This window comes from Canis lupus, chromosome X (assembly GCF_048164855.1).
Source record: "Canis lupus baileyi chromosome X, mCanLup2.hap1, whole genome shotgun sequence".
In the NCBI taxonomy this organism is placed as follows: Eukaryota; Metazoa; Chordata; class Mammalia; order Carnivora; family Canidae; genus Canis; species Canis lupus.
The window spans coordinates 1,184,494-1,204,004 of record NC_132876.1 but is presented as its reverse complement, the minus strand read 5'-3'; the positions used below and the strand labels follow the sequence as shown (position 1 = coordinate 1,204,004).

At 58.3% G+C, this 19,511-nt stretch overlaps 2 protein-coding genes across 9 annotated transcripts in view; one reads left to right on the top strand and one right to left on the bottom strand.

Moving 5' to 3' along the window:
* LOC140628341 (sodium- and chloride-dependent creatine transporter 1-like) overlaps positions 1-19,511 on the top strand; it is a 134,470-nt gene that overhangs the window by 108,667 nt on the left and 6,292 nt on the right. For 2 of the 8 annotated variants that reach the window (XR_012026624.1, XR_012026623.1), the window contains exons 2-4: positions 10,849-10,987; positions 11,105-14,281; positions 15,518-15,566. Coding sequence is in view for 2 of the 8 variants with exons in the window: in XM_072817640.1 (XP_072673741.1) it covers positions 10,525-10,602; positions 10,849-10,987; positions 11,105-11,190 (303 nt within the window). In the remaining 6 variants the exon portion in view is untranslated. Of the gene's footprint in view, positions 1-10,501; positions 10,603-10,848; positions 10,988-11,104; positions 14,282-15,326; positions 15,400-15,517; positions 16,494-17,043; positions 17,718-18,911; positions 19,116-19,511 lie in introns of those variants that run through there. The other 6 variants (XM_072817640.1, XM_072817639.1, XR_012026625.1 and 3 more) reach the window with 6 other exon arrangements.
* LOC140627224 (EKC/KEOPS complex subunit LAGE3-like) lies at positions 8,606-10,124 on the bottom strand. The gene is made up of 3 exons (XM_072815279.1): positions 9,900-10,124; positions 9,180-9,308; positions 8,606-8,958 (listed from the first exon to the last, which is right to left on the bottom strand). Exons 1-3 carry the CDS (start codon positions 10,109-10,111, stop codon positions 8,814-8,816), a joined length of 486 nt encoding a protein of 161 aa, XP_072671380.1. The 5' UTR covers positions 10,112-10,124; the 3' UTR covers positions 8,606-8,813.

Sequence of the window (19,511 nt, the reverse complement as noted above, 5' to 3'; positions counted from 1 at the left end):
CGATCTGAGATTTAATTCATTTCCATCCACTATGGTGACAAGTCAGAAGAGTGGCTACCTCTTTTGGGGAGATTATGTTTGGAAAGATTTGTTTATTTATTTGAGAGAGAGTGATTGGGAGGAGGGGCAGAGGGAGATGTAGAGAGGGAATCTCCAGCAGACTCCCTGCTGAGTGCAGAGCCTGGTGAGAGGCTCGATCCCACATCCCAGAGCCCATGATCTGAGCTGAAACCCAGAGTCGGACACTCAACTGACTGAGCCACCCAGGCACCCTGGGGAGATTATTATTGATTGAAAAGGGGCAGAAGAGAGCTTTCTGGAATGATAGAAATGTTCCGTATCTTAATCTGGGTGGTTATATGGATGTATACATATGTAAAAATCCACGGATTTTTCAGTGAGTTTCATATTTGTACCGTTTGCTGCATGTGAAGCATACTTCAAAAAACCAGTTCGCATGAAGGAAATGAAGGAAAATAAATAAGCTCCAGGAGAATTCAAAAGTCGCTGTAAGAAGCATGACCATAAAACCTAGTAGAGGAAACTACAGGAAAGCTTTTCCGACTTGAGCTCTGTTGGTGCCGCGCCCAAAGCCTCCCAGACCCGTTTCACTGTTGGATGTGCCCCTTTCTGGCGGTTGTGCACTTGCTTCCAATGGCCCACCCCTGGGATTCCCTCTCCGAGGAGACCCCTCAGACAATAGCCAGAGCTGCTCTACCTGTAAGAGCAGGGAGCTGGGAGGCCCTCAGAAGGGGCCCCGTTCTGAAATCTCCGCTCCCTTTCCTCATATTGGGACAAAGTCTAAGTAGAAGTTATATTCCAGAGCTCCCCAGTGCGATCTTGCAGAAATCTTCCCCCTCACCTGGACTCTTCTCATTCTGCTACTTTTTTGTTTGTTTGTTTGTTTCCTTGGTGGGTTCCTGACGACTTCACGCCCGAGTCCTAGTTTATTTATGGTCACACCACTGCCCATTTGAGTTTTCCATTAGCAGTCCCCCATTTGGTCCTTATCTCACTTGTGAGAAGTTGACCCACTCAAGGAAAACAGATCCCACGCCGTGCTGCTGCCCATGGTCTAGTCATCTTCATATGCAACTGAACTGGAAGATCTTCTTGTCCATTCATGTCATGGAGCAGCTAAGGCTTCAGATAGGATGCAATGGACCAGGAATATGACCAATATAAGTTGGAAATTCCAGCCTTTGGTGATTGATTTCATTGGATGGAATCCACCAAAACTCAGTGAATGACTCTCCACCCAGTTATATGATTCACCCTTGGATACGTTCGTAATGAGAAGCTTCATTAAAAATATCAATGAGAGGGATCCCTGGGTGGTGCAGAGGTTTAGCGCCTGCCTTTGGCCCAGGGCGCGATCCTGGAGACCCGGGATCAAATCCCACATCGGGCTCCTGGTGCATGGAGCCTGCTTCTCCATCAGCCTGTGTCTCTGCCTCTCTCTCTCTCTCTCTCTCTCTCAATCTCTCTCTCTGTGACTATCATAAATAAATAAAAATTAAAAAAAAGAAAGGGTATCTGTCCATTTAAAAAAATATATCAATGAGGAAGAACAAATAAATATTGTCAAGGCCACCGCACCCCCATTCCTATGCTGCTGCACAAGGAAGAATATTTTGGTGACTGAAGACTCCGATCCTTAACTCAGCATCGTGCCATGACTCTCTGGATATGCCATTCATCACTGAGGCTCATGGTAAATCCCTCTGGGAAATGTGCACTTCTGCTACTTTTCAAGTATCCGCGGCTGAGGCTTTGGCAAAGCCAACTGAAGAACGTTGAATTCTGGCAATGTGGTCACACGGTTGCAGAGATATCCCCCCTCCACTTGCTCCTCCAGAATCTAACCACTCCACACTGAGCGATGGAGTCCACATCGCCACCCCCAGAGCTGGCTGGAACTGGGCGGTGAGTGCCTTCGCCCAGAGAACACAGCAGGGGAGGCACCAGGAGGAGGCACCAGGTGTCCGAGGCTGGTCAGGCCACGTGGTCCAGCTTCTGCTTGGTGCACTCTTGGGACTTGCACCCTTGGAACCGAGCCAGCAGGCCATGAGGAAGCCTGCACCACAGGAAAAGGAACTGAGGCCCGAGGCCCGCAGGCTGTGACGGAGGCCTCTCGGAGGCGATTTCTGCAGCTACATTGAGCACACGTGAGCCTAACCCCCGGCGACTGCCCAGGTGGGAGATGCGTGTGCGAAGTCAGTTGTTGAATTCACTAAGTCTGGGGGCAGTTTGTGATGTGATCGCAGTTACTGCACCGCCGACCCAAGACGGGGGAGGCGGGAAATGACAGCAGTGGCTTTGTATGTTCTCTATTTGAGAAGGTCGTGAGCGGTGTGGAAGGGACACAGCAGTGGGAGAGCAACTGCATGTGCGCGGGCCTGTGGGGGGCCGGCCACGCAGGTAGGGAGGGCGAGGCCACGAGCTTTGGGAAGGCCTGCAGGAGGTGACCGGGAGGCCGGAGCTGCATGGGGCTGCGCGCTCAAGGCACCGAGAAGACTGCAGGCCGACTCCCCAAACCTGCAATGCTGAAGGCACAGCCAAGAAGCTCTCCTGGCCAATGTGACGACCTTTGCTCAGGTTCGGGATGAGCGTGGAGCCGGTTCAGGGCCGTGGGCCGAGGAGACCCATGGCTTGACTTCCATTTGAGACGCAAGGATCGCCGTAGCGTCCGGGTTGAGGAGAGGGCGTCGGAGGGTTAAGACTAGGGTCCGGGAGGGCAGGTGGCACAGGACTGCGCTCAGGCGACCGCCGGAAGGAGTGGCCTGGAGCAGGGCGGCACAGGTACAACGGTGAGGGCATTGTAGACGGTGTGCGTGGGAACAATCTGCTGAGACCTGGACGGGGGCCAGGAGGTGGCGAGTCCAGAATGATGCTTGGGTTTTCACCCAAGCAACTGGGAGAGCGAGGTCAGCATCCTGACCAGAAAGACTGGGTGGAAAAGGCTTCTAGGGGTCGGGAGGCGGAGACCCAGAACTTTTCAAAACCACCCAGAGCTGCCGTAGAGATCGAGAGACTGCGAAAGCTCAGACGTGTTTTGGGGTGCCTGGGAGGTGCGGTGCTAGGGCGGGCGGGTGGGGGCTGCGAGGTCAAGCTCAGTAGGCGCCGGATGTGGGAGTGTGAGGACACGCGTGTCGTGGATGGGACCAACCTGCGAGCCCGGCCCGGCCCTGACAGCCCCGAGCCCCCCACAAGCTCCCCTCGGGCCGAGAGCAGGGGCAGAGAGAGAAAGCCCCAAGCAGCCGGGGCCGGGGCCCTGGGACACTCAGGAGGGGGCAGTGGAGCGGGCAGGGCCCGGAGGGACCCCGAGAAGGCGGGGGGGCCTCCTGGCAAGGGAATGAGACCCCCCCCGTTGCCCCCGGGAGGGAGGCGGTCAGGAAGCCGGGTTGCGGGGCGGTGTGGGGGACACTGATGGTCGAGGCACAGGAGGCCCTGAGCAGGGACTGCGCCTGGCAGCGGGATCCCAGAGACCCACACAGGAGAGGTCAAGGTGTGGCCTCAGGCTGGGGGCAGGTGGGGGGGTGAGGTGTCCTGGGAAAAGTGCGGGGCGTCCTGGGGCAGGTGCGGTGAAGGCGGGGGAGAGGTGTCTTGTCGGGGGCATCGGCCTCTGCACGAACAGGAGGCAGGGTCAGGGGGTGCAGGGTCTGGGATCGAGGGAGGGCGGTCATGGCCACCCTGAGGTCAGCAAAGTCTGGGGGTTGCCCTGCGAGGCCCACCCCCGGCACCCGCCCCCACCGCCACGGCCACCCTGGGCCTAGCACCCCTTGGCTGGGGTGCGGGGTCGTGTCCCCGCTGCTGCCCCACCTGCCCTCGTCTACCCTCTTCTCCCCACACCGGGCCTGGGGACCTAAGAGGACGTCGGGGGGACCTTGTCGGGCTCCGTGCCCGGCTCCCCACTGTCCTCGGGGCACCCACATCTCCCCGGGGGCGGCTGGGCAGCATCTCCGTTGGGCCGCACCTGCCTGCTTCCCACCCCCAGGCCTGCTAACGTCATGGGGGGCCGTGAGCCAGGCGGACTGGGGCAGAGAGTTCCCGCAGGAAAGAGCCCTGAGGGGGCCTGGGCCTGGCCTGTGGCAGACGGGGGAGGAGGCCAGTGTGGCCGGGTCACAGGGACCAGCTGAGAGGACGGGGAAGAGCCCAGTGTGGCCGGGTCACAGGGACCAGGTGGGAGGACGGGGAGGAGGCCGGAGTGGGCGGGTCACAGGGACCAGGTGGGAGGACGAGGAAGAGGCCAGAGGGGACGGGTCACAGGGACCAGGTGGGAGGTCGGGGAGGAGGCCAGAGGGGACGGGTCACAGGGACCAGGTGGGAAGACGGGAGGAGGCCAGTGTGGCTGGGTCACAGGGACCAGGTGGGAGGATGAGGAAGAGGCCACAGGGGACGAGTCACAGGGACCAGGTGGGAGGACGGGGAGGAGGCCAGAGTGGGCGGGTCACAGGGACCAGGTGGGAGGACCGGGAGGACCCCAGAGAAGATGCGGGGCAAAGGAGAGTCACATCCGACCTCGTAGGCCCCCGGCAGCCCAGGTGCTGCCCCGGAGGGACAGGGGAGCCCGGGGAGGGTCGGGGTGCGGGGGGCGGGCCCCGACGGTGTCGCCGCCGCCAGCAGCCTCCGCAGCCCCGTGGCCCGGCCTCGCTCTGGGCCGAGCTGGGTGGGAGGGAGGCCGGGACTGGGTGCTTTGGCCCCGGGCCCGGTGAGTGGCGGGCGCCCGTCCTGGGGGCCCTGGGCCGGAAGGCCGGATCCCGGGCGGCTGCTGCCGCGTGTCCCTGTCGCCCCCCCCCCCCACGCCCTCTCCGCAGCCGGACCCCCGGAAGCCGCAGGGCCTCCTTCTCGGCCACAAGAGGCCGCAGCGCTTCTCGGGAGACTGGGACCCGCCGGCGTGTCCGGGAAGGGAAAGGGCAGCCGCGTCGTGGTGTGAACCGGCCGCCAGTCGGTGGCTCCTCGGCCCCACGGCGCAGGTGAGGAAAGTCGCAGAGGCCCGGTGCCCAGTATTGTCGTTGGCTGCAGCCGAAGGGGGCGTCTGGGTCCGGGTAACCCAATGGGGCGGGGCGAGGGCCCGTCGTCGTCAGGCGAGGCTGGATCCAGGACCTGGGCCTCGGCGCTGGGCTCCCCTCTCCCGCCTCCCCTCTGCCCCCAGAGGGTCCCGCGCTTGGCTGGGGTGGCCGATGGCCGCGGGAAAGCCGCGCTCTGATGGGCCAGGCCCGAGCCGCACGCCGCCCCTGGGACCAGAGGTCCCTCAACTCTCCCAGGGTCAGAGCTGCGGGCGGGAGGGAAACGGGGGCTTTCTGGGGGAAATGGGGATCCTGGTCGCAGGAGAAGGGCAATGGCTGCTGGGCGACCAAAGCACACACGTGCTGCACGGTGGTGACGGGCATGTCCTCGGATTCAAAATGCTTCCCCGACGCTTGAAAGAACGAGCCCGGGAAGGAGGACTCCTCAACCGACGGAACCCACGGTCACTGTGCACAACGGAACTATTTCTTCTTTTTTCTTTTAAGGTTTTCTTTACTTATTTCAGAGAGAGAGAGAGAGAGAGGCAGAGAGCAGGAGAAGGAGAAGAGGGACGGGGACAAGCAGGCTCGGGGCAGGCCGGGGAGCCCGACGGGGCGCGGGGCCGATCCCAGGACGCCGAGGTCCCGAGCTGACCCGAAATCAGGAGCCGGGACGCTTAGCGGCCGGGGCCACCGGCTGCCCCGAAAATATACTTATTTCTCGTGCGATCCGTACCCGAGGAATGTGTCTCCATAACATGGGGCGCCCGGGGGGCTCAGCGGTTGGGCGTCGCCGTGGGCCCGGGGCGCGACCGGGGTCCCGGGATGGAGGCGCGCGTCGGGCCCTCGCGGGGAGCCCGCTTCTCCCTCTGCCGGTGTCCCTGCCGCTGTCTCTGTGTGTCCCTCAGGAATCAAGAAATAAAATGTCACACACGACATCCATGGACGGACGCGAAGCACCGAGCCACAGGCCCCCGATGGCCGCACCTGCTGACTGTCGGGAGAGAAGCCACCCCGAGCCCGAGGGTGCGTCCCGTGCGCGGCGGGCCCTGCGGCCTCCTGGGAAAGGCACAGCTTCGGGGGAGAAGTCGGGGGTGGCCAGGGCCCGGGGCGGAGCCTTGCGACTCGGGAGACGGAAGGACGTCTGCGGTGGCGCATTGTCGTCCACGTCGGTCGCGGCGGCAGGCAGGGGACGGGATGTCTCCCCCGAAAGGCAGGGAGGGCCCCTGAAGGTGGAGGCCGCGGTGTAGGGGCCCCGCCTCAGTGCATCTGACTTGAACCCGCAAGGACGGGAACGGAGAGGAAGGGACGGCGACCCAGCCGGGTTCCAGGACGGAACCCGGGGCCGGCGAGGGGACTTCAGGAGGACAGCCGTGCCGTCGTCAGCCCGCCTGCAGAGAGCCCGGGCCCCACAGCGAGGGGCCGGGAGGCGGCCGGGGACCCGGCTCTGAACTTGCCATCGGCAGCGAGGCGACCTTTAACCTCGGGGGGGGGGGGGGGAACGTGCCTAAGTGAGTAAACGAGGGGCGCCTGGGCGGCTCAGCGGGTCCCCTGCGGGCCTTGGGCTCGGGTCATGATCCCGGGGGTCCCGGCTCAGCGGGGAGCCTGCTCCGCCCCTGTCCCTCCTCCGCACCCCGCTCCTCTGTGGCCCCGGCCGCCTCTCAGAAAAATCAACAGACCCTTTAAGAAACATAAGCGAGTAAAGCGAGTAGAATGTCCTAGAGCCGCTGGAGAGCAGGGGGGGAGTGTGGTCGGCAGTGGCCTTCGCGGCTGAGGTGCCACCTGTCCACGCGAAGCCGCTCCGTGTGCAGAGGATGGAAGGCGGAGGGAGAGGGGGGAGAGGGGGAGAGCAGGTGACCGAGACCTGGGGACGCGCCCCCGGTGGCAGCCCTCTGCTCCCGGGGCAGGCTCGTCCTTTCCCGGCCCCGCCGCCGCCACCGTGGCGGTGAGCGTCGCTGCTGTCCTTCCCGCGCCCGTGGGCCATCCAGGCTGCAAAGGCCGATTGCCTGCTCAGGCGCGTGAGGGGACCAGCGCCCGGACCGCCCCCAGGGGGCCCCTGAGTAGCAGGCTGTGACCGCAGCGGCTGGAAGCTGGTCCGGGGCAGCGCCCCGGGGGAGGCCGAGACTCGAGGCGCACCGGGCCGTGCCCCAGCTTGCGGTGTGGAGCGCGCGGGTGTGGCCGCGTGGAGCCTCCGTGACTTGGAGACGGAGCCGAGAGTGGGGGGCGCTGAGGGCCAGGGTGGAGCCCCTGGGGCGGAGAGCTGCAGGGGGGCCCCGGGGGAGCCCCGCCCGAGGCCGGGAAAGGACGGGGCCCCAGGCGAGGGTCACCGCCGCCCCACGCAGCACACGCCCCCCCCCCCCCCCCCCCCGCCCCCGGCCGTCCCCACCGGCCAGAACGGGAGACCTCACCCCGGGCGGGGCCGGGGGCGCATCAGGCCGGTCCGGGAAAGGGCCTGCCTCGGGGCGGTGCAAACCGGGTTCTGCCCTAAGAGCTGCTCTGGTGCCACTGATTCGCCTTTTTAACAAAAACCGTGTATCTGTTTATTGGAGGGGCCGGGCAGAGGGACAGAGACTTGTCAAAAAGCCGACTCCCTGCTGCGCAGGGAGAGGGGTGCGAGGCTGCAGCCCAGGGCCGCGACCTCGGCGGGAGCAGAAGGGAGGCGTCCGCTCAGGCGCCCCGGCCCGGTACCCCTAGGAGCAAGGCTCACGGGAACCCGTCTGCGTGCAGAGGAAGCACCGGAGCAAAGCTGGGGGGCGGGGGGGGGGGGGGACGCAGCCGCAAAGGTGGAATCCTCAGTGCGGGGCTCGCAGGCGGTGACCTGCCCAGGCCCGGGGCGCCCCTGGCGGGGGCGTGGGGGGCATGGTGCTCAGGGCCAGGGGGCCAGGAAATCCCCAAGTCGGGCGTGCGGTTGTTCCCCACGTTCCCAGCGCGCCGTTTCCTCGGGCAGGCGGCCAGCCTGGTGGGACGTGGGGAGAGCAGCCTAGCGGCGGGAGGGCGTGTTTCCGGAGGGCAAGCGTGCGCCGCGGACCGTGGACCGCGGACCGAGCGGCTCAAGACCAGGCAGGGGACCAACGCGGTGAACGCACCTCCTGGGTGCGGCGCGAGGACGCGAGCGTTCCCGCAGAGACCCCGGCCGCGAACCGCCTGGCGTCAGCGCCCGCAACGGGAGACCCGGAGCGCGACGGCGCTGGCGCTCTAAGGGCCCCTCGGGGCCCCCTGCGAGATCCCGGAGACCCGGGGTCGAGTCCCGAGTCGGGCTCCCCGCATGGGGCCTGCCTCTCCCGCCGCCTGTGGCCTTGCCGCTCTGCTTTTCAGGAAGCAGGAAATAAAGTCTTTAAAGAGCCCGTCCAGCTGTCGCCCGCCCGGTATATGGTGCGGTACCCGCACGGTGGGGGCGGGGGGGGGGGGGACCGGGAGAGCACTCCGGGACCCCGACAGCATTCAGTCCTGGACGTGGGGCTGCAGTTTCCCTTCCCCAGGCTGTCGCCAAGAACCTTGTGCTGGCGGCACGGGGCTCCCAGAACCTCCCGCCCCAGGGAGAGCAACGGCGAGGAAGCCTGGAGGCGCCGGAGCCGAGAAAAGAACCTCAGACCCGAAACAGTGAACTCGGCTTTATTTTCTGCAGCAACCAACAAGCAGGGCCCGCTCCCCCGAGGCCAGGGAAAGAACTAAGAACTCGAGGGCACCAGGAGGCACCCGGGGCCCGCTGCGGGGGAAAAACGTGGGGCTCTGATAGCGGGTCGGCAACGACGGCAGGTACCGACGACGGCCCGAGCCGCGCCTGCGGGGGCGGGGGGCGCGGCTTTAGGTGTCGGTTCTCTTTCCCCGGCCCAGGCTTCGCATTGGCGGGGACCCAAAGCCTCGAATGTTTCGCATCACCAGGGACAGCTGGTCCAGGAAGGCGTTCACGGAAATGCGGAAGAAGACCGGGTCCTCGGCAGTCCATCTACTGCAGGGCGGGCAAAGGAACAGGGGGGTTGGGGGTGAGCAGGGCCTCCGTGGGGGCCTGGGGAGACACAGACCGCCCGGCACCCGCGCCCCTCCCGTCCTTCCCCCGCCCAGCCCGTGCGCCCCTCCTCGTCCCCCCCCCCCCCCCGCCCCGGGATCCCCGCTCCTCCCCGTACCCCGCGCCCCGCCTCCGACCGCCGCTCCCCGCCTCGCAGCACTCACATGGCCAGGGCGCTGCCGTTCACCGTCAGCTCCTTCTGAACTAGTCCTCGGGGACGCTGGACATACGGTGCGAGGGACCTGCGCGCCATCTCCGCCTCCAGTGGTGTCCGGAAGGGCACCGTCAGCTTGCTGGGGGCGCGGTTAAGGCACCGTCCGCTGCTCAATATCCGGGGGCCCGAGGCCTGCTCAGCCCTCGAGGCAGAGGGTCGCCCAGGCCGCCCCTGTCTCCTCCCAGGCCCCAAGCGGGCCCGTCCCCTCCTAGGCCCCAAGCAGCCCCGTCCCCTCCCAGGCCCCAAGCGGCCCGGTCCCCTCCTAGGCCCCAAGCGCCTCGTCCCCTGCTAGGCCCCAAGCGCCTCGTCCCCTGCTAGGCCCCAAGCGCCCCCGTCCCCTCCTAGGCCCCAAGCGACCCCGTCCCCTCCTAGGCCCCAACCGCCTCGTCCCCTGCTAGGCCCCAAGCGACTCCGTCCCCTCCTAGGCCCCAAGCGCCCCCGTCCCCTCCTAGGCCCCAACCGCCCCCGTCCCCTCCTAGGCCCCAACCGCCCCCGTCCCCTCCCAGGCCCCAACCGCCCCCGTCCCCTCCTAGGCCCCAACCTTGGCCCCTCAGGTCGCCTCTCCAGGCCGTTGGCCCCGCTGCCCCTCCCGCCCCCCCAGGGCGGCCGCCACGCCCCCAACCGACCCCGCCGCCGCCCGCGCCCAGGGCCCCCTCCGCGGAAAAGATACAACTCCAGCAATCGGCTCGGGGCGAACATGACCTCGGGCGGCACGTCCCCAAGGGGCCCCGCGGGCTGCGGGGCAACCTCGGCCTGGGGAGGGGCCCTGACCGCCTCGCCCTCCGCTCCCTCGGGGCGCGGGCCACCCTCGCCTTCACGGCTGCCCGCGCCGCCCTCCGCCCCGCCTGCCGCGCCGCCCTCGCCGTCCCCTGGGGCCTGCATGGCCGCCGCCGCCACTTACGCCCGCCTGCCCAGAGCCCCGCGCGAGGCCGCCCGCACTCCTCCTCGACGGCTCCGCCTCGCTCGCCCGCCCGCCCGCTCGCGAAGCCCCGCCCCTCGGCGCGCAAGGCCGCTGCGGGCACGCACGGCGCCTGCGCACACGCCGCCCGCACGTCGCTGCTTCCCGCCAAGCCCGCGGGGTGGGGGGGGCGCAGATGCCCGGATGGAACGCGTGGCCCGCGTCCCGAAGCGGCCGAGGCTACCTCAGGAGGCCCCGCCTCTCGCCAGCTGACGTCACCCGCGCTCCCTGGGGCGCCTGCGCCGAGCCTGGCAGGAGCGGGGGGCGGGGGGGTGGTAGGGACGGGGGGGGGCTAGGGAGGCGGCTGGCACGTGACTCCGACCCGCCCAGCCCGCGCATGCGCCGCCGCCCCGCCTGGCCCCAGCCCGCTGATCACCTGCGCCGGGTCCTGGAGCATCTGGAGGCGGTCGGACAGGTACCCCCGACCCCCCCCCGTCCAGGCCCTGCCCGTCCCCCTGCCCCACCCCCGTGGGTCACCTGCGCGCCGCGGGGCTGCTGCTGCTGCCCGAGCCGAGCACACAGCCTCCCCGGGAGGAGCCGAGGCCTCGAGGAGGACGGCGCGGCCGCCGGCCGGCCTCCCGCTGGACCTCGGAGCCCCCGGCCTGGTCCCCTGGCCATCCCGCCGGGCCGGGGCCCCCTCTGAGCCGCCCGCCCCCCGCAGATCGTGTACTTCACCGCTACCTTCCCCTACGTGGTCCTCGTCGTGCTGCTGGTGCGCGGAGTGCTGCTGCCCGGCGCCCTGGATGGCATCATCTACCATCTCAAGCCCGACTGGTCCAAGCTGGGGTCCCCGCTCGCAGGTGAGGGCACGTGCGCGGAACGGGAGGAGGGCGCGGCCGGGCCGCACAGCCCCTCGCACCCCTTCTCCGGCCTGTCTCCAGCTGTGGGCAGCCGCTCCGACCCGGGTTACCTTCCAGCCCGGCAGCGGTGCGTTGCGAGCACGGGGTGGGAGTTTCCGAAGAGAAGGATGGATCGTGCGCTGACGCCGTATCGCCTGCCGTGAGCCAGAACGCTGGGTCCTCCTCGGAGGCCGGCGACCGCCTCCTGTCCCTCTCCAGCCCGGGTTTATGCCTCGTGGAGGCTCTCAGCGGCGCTGACCAACTTTGCACGAAAAGGCAAGTCGGTCTCAGGACACACGGAGGGCGCCTGGGCGGCTCGGTTGAGCACCTGCCGTGGGGGCTCACGTCATGCTCGCGGGGGTTGCGATCCAGCCCCACGTGGGGTTCCCTGCTCACCACGGAGCCTGCCTCTCCCTCTCCCTCGGCAGCCCCTCCCGCTTGTGCGCTCGCTCGCTCGCGCTCTCCCCCTCTCTCTCTCTGTGTCAACTTGGCAAGTTAATCTTGGGGAAAAAAATTAAAGACACCTGCAACACGGAATGAGTACACAGGGACAGTCTAAAGCTGGAAACGTCGAGCATGCTCAAATTCCCTCTTTAAATCCCCGAGAAGTACACTCGACCCTTGCACAACAGAGCCGCCACCCCGCACCACAGAAGAATGCGTGTGACCCTCGACTCCCTCGAAACCTTACTACCAACAGGCTACCGGTGAGTGCGTGCCTCGCCGACGGCATAAACAGCTGAGTGACAGGCCTGCTGCGGGGTATGTATGCCACAGACTGCCTTCTGCCCAGGAGGTGAGCGGGGGAAGGGAAATGTGAATAAAACCAGAAACAGGAGAAAAAAACCTTAGTCCTAGGCTGTGTTTGTTGAAAACTTCAGCACAGGAGTGGGCCCCTCAGATTCAAACCTGTTTTGTTCAAGGGTCAAGTACAGGGAGGTTGATAACGGGAGCTCAGTGCTTTATAGACGCGCAGCGTCTTCGTCGAGGCCGTCGTCTGTAACTAGATCGTAATTGTGATCCTGACCTGCAGCCTCTCTACTTTGCTGATCGTCTTTCTCTTCTCCTCCTTGCTTTTCTTGCTTCTGGGACCTGTGTGACTCAACATGAAAATAATACGCCGGGCTTCCCTGGGTGGCTCAGCGGTTCGCCGCCTGCCTTCGGCCCGGGGCGTGGTCCTCGAGTCCCAGGATCGAGTCCCGCATCGGACTCCCTGCATGGGGCCTGCTTCTCCCTCTGCCTGCGTCTCTGCCTGCGTCTCTGCCTGCTTCTCCCTCTGCCTGCGTCTCTGCCTGCGTCTCTGCCTCTCTCTGTGTGTGTCTCTCATGAATAAATAAATAAATTCATTTAGAAAATGAATAAATAAATGTAGAAACATAAGCATTTAGAGAAAAGTACAATGTGATCAATGTGAATGGTTGTGGAAAGGGAAGGAGGGACACTTGATGCCCATCGTGGGAATAAAGACACTGTCCAGAGCTGCACTGTCCTATATGGTGGCCGCTGGTCATCTGTGACTATTTACCTGTAATTAATTGAAATCAAAAATTGCTTTCCTTAACGACACTCGTGTGGTGTCGAGTGCTTAATAGCCATGTGTGGCTAGCGGCTTCTGGATCTCACAGAACATTTCCATCATCACAGGAAGTTCTCTTGTGCCGGGTGGTATGCATAAGACGGGACTACGTGGGTTATGTAAAGCTACAGTATTTTTTCAAAGATGTTCATTTTGTTGACACAGACACACACACAGAGTGCGCACAAGCAGGGGGAGCAGCAGGCAGAGGGAGAGGGAGCAGCAGGCCCCCACCAAACAAAGACCTGGGAGCACGGAGCCTGCTTCTCTCTCTGCCTCTACCATTCGGTGCTGTGATGAATAAATACATAATACCCTTAAAAATATACAAAGTGAAAGCCACCCTGTCATCTGGAAAATTTTAAATACCGCCTTAAACGTCGATTCAAAGAATATATCCAGGAGAAAACTTGAGAGTATCTAGAAAATGACAAGGATAACACAATGGCTTCAAAGACCTGTCGGGCTCCCTGCTTCGGGCCTGCTCCTCCCTCTGCCTGTGTCTCAGCCTCTCTCTCTGTCTCTCATGAATAAATAAATAAAATCTTTCCAAAAAAGCCCAGGAAAAACATGTATATAGCCTTACCTACTTGTGTGAATGAGCCAGAAAATATGAAAATGAATAAAGTATCCACTGCAAATCATGAGGACACAGGCCAGAAATAAGCCAAAGAATAACTAGGGAAGGAAACATGCAATAAAAATGCAGGAGTCAGTTAATCAGGAAAATAACACAACTGATAAATTTGAGAAGTGGTACGATTTCACTTGTATGTGGAATGTAAAAAAAACGAAATAAAGCACAAACACTTAGGATACAGAGAACGATCTGGTGCTTCACAGACCACCAGCGAGTGGGAGGATAAGTAAAATAGGGGAAGGAGATTAAGAGGTACAAAACTTCCAGTTTTAAAATAAATAAGACCCAGGGATGCAATGTACACCATAGGGAATGTACTCAATTATATACTTTTTAAATATTTTATTTATTTATTCATGATAGACATAGAGAGAGAGAGAGAGGCAGAGACACAGGCAGAGGGAGCAGCCGGCTCCATGCACCGGGAGCCCGACGTGGGACTCGACCCGGGGGCTCCATGATCGGGCCCTGAGCCAAAGGCAGGCGCCGAACCGCTGAGCCACCCAGGGATCCCAGTCAGTTGTATCTTAACAACTTTGCGTGGTGACAGGTGGTAGCTAGACCCATCCTGGTGGTCGCCTCCTACGTATAAAACTGTTGAATCCCTGTGCCGTGCATCGGAAACTAACATAGTACTGTACGTCAGCTACGCCTCGATAAAAAAATAAAACGTGACCAAGAGGGATTGACTGGGGAGTGTAAGGATGGTTCCGTGTTAGAAAATCTGTGGAAATCATACACCATTTTAATCGATCTAAAGTGAAGAACCACGTGATCATTTCTCCACAGACGTTACAGAAGCCTCCAACAAGATCGAATGTCCTTTTTGCTTTATAAAAAGGAAAAAAACATTGATATAGTCAGACGAGGGGAATTCTTACTTTACATTACGTATTTCTACCAACAGTTCAGAATCCAAAGAGCAGGAGGAGCATCTCCATTGAAGTCTGGAGCAAAACACACATACTGCGTATGACCACTATGATTCCACGCGATTATCGTGTCAAGTAGAAAATTAAACCAGGCACGGAAAAAAGACGTAAGTAGAAATATCTAACAGAAGGAGGTACAGTAATCATCATTTCAGGATGCTATGACTGCCTGCCTGACGACACACGGTGATCCTACTGGAGAACATTACAAATAAGAGCACTCAGCAAAGTGGCCCCGTGGAAGTACAAAGCTAAGAGCCTCCCTAAATAAAGCGGTAACTAGTAAGGGTCAGCAGGGCCCCGTGTCCCGGGACGGTAAAGCCCATGACACACTCCGGAATGAACTCACCACGAAAACGTGCAGGAGAAACTCTTTGGGAACTTACTAAGGGAGCCAAGAAAAAAAAAAAAAAAAAAAAAAAAAGGGACAAAATAATTTCCATCCGTTTTACTGAACCCAGTCCTATCCCACATATGATCGTTGGGCCGTGTATAGTCAGTAAGAGTATTAACGAGGTATTTTGCATTCCAGTCACGGTGTTTTCCTAATTCCGCGTGCACTTGACACCTACACCCTCCCCCCGTTGAGTGTGCTCAACAGCCACTTGGGGTTCGGGATACCCCGTGGGGCAGTGCCGCTGTGGGGGTGCGGCGACCGCAGACCCGGTGCTGCGGGGCGGCCCAGTGTACGTTCCTCTGTGACGGTGACATCGTCTGTCACTACGACCATGTGTGTATTTGTAGAACACAAAGCACACGTGCGCGAGTTTATCCCAGAGGCTTTGCGACGGGTCCCTCAGCACGAAGGCTCTAGGATCTTGGCCAGTGTGGGTGGGAAGGTGTATGGGTCGACCTCCTCCCCCGGGGTCGGACCTCCCCGTACCGCCCTGCTGTCTGCATCGGGGAAAGTGGTAGTTTCTTTCGATGCACGTTTCTTTATTAACCGCCCTGAGTTTTTTCATAGTTGACTAACAAGTCATTCTGTTCCTCCCTCTCTGAGAATTGTCTTGTCATCCTTTTGGTTCGCTTTGTTTTTGTATCCTCATGGCTTGGATATTTTAACCCTTTATAATGAGCTTTTACAATTAATAGGATATTAGTGTTTTGTTATACAGATGGCAGATGTTTCTTCAATTGCCTCTTTATTCATAGGTCGGTACGCACCAGGTTTGACGTGTGATCCCTTCCGTTGCCTGTTTGATGCAGAGGTTTCCCTTCGTCTTGAGTGTGTATTGTCAATAGAATATCTTTAAAAAGTTTCCTGTCTTATATTTACCTCTTCTTATCCGCCTAAGAATAATTTTGCTGTGAAAAGCTGACAGGATTTTTGCTTTTTTCCCCAGCATCACGTGTTAGATGACACCTGCCTGCTGATTTGGTCTTCTGGACGAGGTATGTTTGTGAACCTTCTATTGTTTCCTGAATTGTAATCTGTATGTCGATTTGTCCCTCAAAGCCTCTCTGTTTAAATCATTTTACTTTTGTAAAAAAAGATTTTATGTATTTACCTATGAGAGACACAGAGAGAGGCAGAGACACAGGCAGAGGGAGAAGCAGGCTCCGTGTGGGGAGCCCGATGTGGGACTTGATCTCAGGACCCTGGGATCACGACCTCAGCCGAAGGCAGACGCTCCTCCCCTGACCACCGAGGTGCCCCATAGTATTTCTTTTTTTTAAAGATTTTATTTATTTATTTGAGAGACAGCACGAGCGGCAGGAGAGGCAGAGGGAGAGGCAGTCACACACACACATACACACCTGCTGAGCAGGTAGTCCAACATGGGCCTGATCCCCAGACTCCAGGACCACAAGTCAAGCCGAAGGCAGAAGCTTCACCGACTGAGCCCCCCAGGCACCCTTGTATCACTTATTTTGATGAATTTTGGGTATGTTCCTCTTAGTACCAGGATTCAGTTGATTCGTCAGAATTTTCTAGAAAGACAGTCACATTTACAAATAATGATACTTTTTGACCCTTCCTTTCCTATACTGATAACTGCTACCTCTCTGTGCTGCTTTCCTCTTGGCTAGCATTTTGACACACTGTTAAATGACCCTTGTGGTAGCGAGGACCCCTGTCTTATTCCTGATCTTACTAGGATGCCTCTAGTGCTTCAACATGTACAAAGTTGCCCAGATTATTTTAAAAGGGGTGTCCTGATCACTTTAAAATTTTTTCTCGGGGATCCCTGAGTGGCTCAGCGGTTTGGCGCCGCCTTCAGCCCAGGGAGTGATCCTGGAGACCCGGAATCGAATCCCGCATCGGGCTCCCTGCAGGGAGCCTGCTTCTCCCTCTGCCTGTGTCTCTGCCTCTCTCTCTCTCTCCTCTCTCTCTCTCTCTCTCTCTGTCTCTCATGAATAAAGAAATAAGAATCCTAACAAAGTAAAATTAAAATTTTTCTCTTTGTGTACCACCTTGCACTCAGGCTTTGGTATGGCGGTGGTAGTGCTGACCTTCTAGGTCGCGTTGAGAAGCTTTTTTTTATCATCTGCAACTGTTTAAATAGCAGAGGAACAATTGTTTGCTTAAAGGGTTGATGGAATGAGCTGCACCTACCGCCTTCTGGCAAAGCGGATCTTTGATTCTATTTCATCTTTCTTTTCGAGGAGTCAATTTGGTTTTCTCTCCTCGAGTGAAACCTCTGTTTCACTCTTTTTGGGAAAACTGTCCATCGCCTTTTAATTTTATGACAGTGTCATAAAACCATACGGAGCATTTTTGTGGATTTTAACATTTTCCTCCATATATATATTATATATATAAAGTATTATTATTTTTTTTTAAATGTCATATCTTTTTTTTTAACTTTTTTTTTTTAATTTTTTTTTTTATTTATTTATGATAGGCACACAGTGAGAGAGAGAGAGGCAGAGACACAGGCAGAGGGAGAAGCAGGCTCCATGCACCGGGAGCCCGATGTGGGATTCGATCCCGGGTCTCCAGGATCGCGCCCTGGGCCAAAGGCAGGCGCCAAACCGCTGCGCCACCCAGGGATCCCCTAAAGTATTATTTTTATGTAGAGAGAGCGCATGTGAACAGCGAGAAGTGCGGAAGAGGAGGGAGAGAGCATCTCGAGCAGACTCTCAGAAGCACGGGGCCCAGTGCAGGGGTCGATCCCATGACCCCGAGATCAGGACCCCGGCCGAAACCAAGAGTTGGACACCCAAATGACTAAGCCATCCAGGCGCCCCTCCTCCATTTATTTAAGTCTGTTGTTAGGTATTCTTATCGATAAGCTTTGTGCAGTGGCAGATCGTAGCCAATGAGGTTTATTCAAGGTGCGATTATTGCTAAAAAGGTATTATCATTCATAATGTTGTCTATTTGTGTTTTCCTTTTTTTTTATATCTATACCGTGGGTCTTTTTTTTTTTTTTTTTAAATATATCCATGAGAGACACACAGAGAGAGAGGAAGCAGAGGCGGAGGGAGAAGCAGGCTTCATGCAAGCAGCCCGATGAGGGACTCGATCCCACCACCCTGGGATCACGCCCTGAGCCACAGGCAGATGCTCAACCGCTGACCCGCCCGGGCGGCCCTAAGGTGACTAATCCTGATGAATGTTCCATGCGAGCTTGAAAAGACTGTGTGCTCTGCTGTTGCTGTACAAAGTAGCTTCTGCATGTCATTTAGAGTTGATTGACGTTGCTGTTGGATTTAACTATGTCCTCACTAGTTTTCTGCCTCCTGGATCTGCCCATTTCTGATAGGTGGGTGATGAAGTCCCCAAGTACCCTAGTCCATTTCAGCTGGTATAACAAACACACCGGAGACAGGGTAGCTTACAAACAACAAGCATTTATTTCCCACAGTTCTAGACGCTGGCCAAGTTTACAGTCCAGCCGCTGAAAATGTGGGGTCTGGTGAACTCCCACCTCCTGGTTCATAGCTGGCTGTCTTTTTGCTGTGTCTCCCATGGTGAAAGAGGACAAAGGAGCTCTCTGGGGCCTCCTTTGTAAGGGCACTAATGCCATTCTTGAGGGCTCTCCCCTCGTGATTTAATCACCTCCCCAAAGCCCCACTTCCAAATATTATCACGTTGGGGATTATATTTCACCATACAAGGTTTAGGGGGACACACACACCCAGCAATAGCACCACCTGTAATAGCGAAGCCATCTGTTTCTCCTTGCAATTCTATCAGCTCTGGCCGCATGTATTTTGACACTCTGTGGGTAGGTACGTACACATTAAACGTCATGACGGCTTTTTTTGTGAAATGACCCCTTTATCATTATGTGATACTTCTCTTTATTCCTTATAATTTCCCTGATACGAAATTAATGTAGCCACTCCAGCTACCTTTCGATGAGCGTTAGCCTGCTATAACTTTCTCCACCCCGTTAGCGTTTGTCTACACGTCTTTATATTTAGAATTAGTTTCTTGTCGACAACACAGTTGGATTTCAGGTTTTTAGCCATTCTGACGATCTCTGTCTTTTCACTGGTGTAGTTAGACTATTGATGTTTGAAGGGATTATTCGTGTAGTTGCAATAATACTTAACCATGTTTGTTACTGCTTTCTACTGGTTACCTTTACTCTCTGTTCATAATTTTGTCTTCCAGTCCTTTTCTCTCTTTTGTGGTTTTATCTTTTTACATGATTCTACTTTCCTTTCTTAGCATAGTAATAATGTTGTTATTAATCTTTAGTTTTGTTTCCCTAGAGTTTTCCATATACACTTGCAACTATTCCAAGTCTGCTTGCTTGCTTTCTTTCTTTCTTTTTTTTTAAGATTTTGTTTATTCATCAGAGACCCAGAGGCAGCACACAGGCAGAAGGAGAAGCAGGCTCCCTGCAGGGAGCCTCACGCGGGACTCGCTTCCAGGACTCCGGGGTCATGATCTGAGCCAAAGGCAGGTCGATGCTCAAGCACTGAGACACCCAGGCCTCCCTGCAAGTCCGCTTTCAAATAACACAGTATCCCTTCGCTGGTAGTGTAAGTACTTTAGAAGAAAGTAATTCTAATTCCTGCCTCCCATCTCTTGCCTCCGTGGTGTTATGCATGTCACATATACATAAGCTAGAATCGTCAAATGTACTATTGCCGGTAAGATTCTGAACACACATCTGTTAGGGTAATTAAAAATAAGGAAAAGTTTTTCGGGGACACCTGGGTGGTTCAGCGGCTGAGCGTCTGCCTTTGGCTAGGGTGGTGATCCCGGGGTCCTAGGATCGAGTCCCGCATCGGGCCCCCCGAGGGGAGCCTGCTTTCCCTCTGCCTGTGTCTCTGCCTCTCTCTGTGTGTCTCTCGTGAATAAATAAAATCTTTAAAAAAAGAGCTTTGAAATATCTTTTTAAAAAAAGAAAAGTTTTTATTGTCCCTTCACTTATC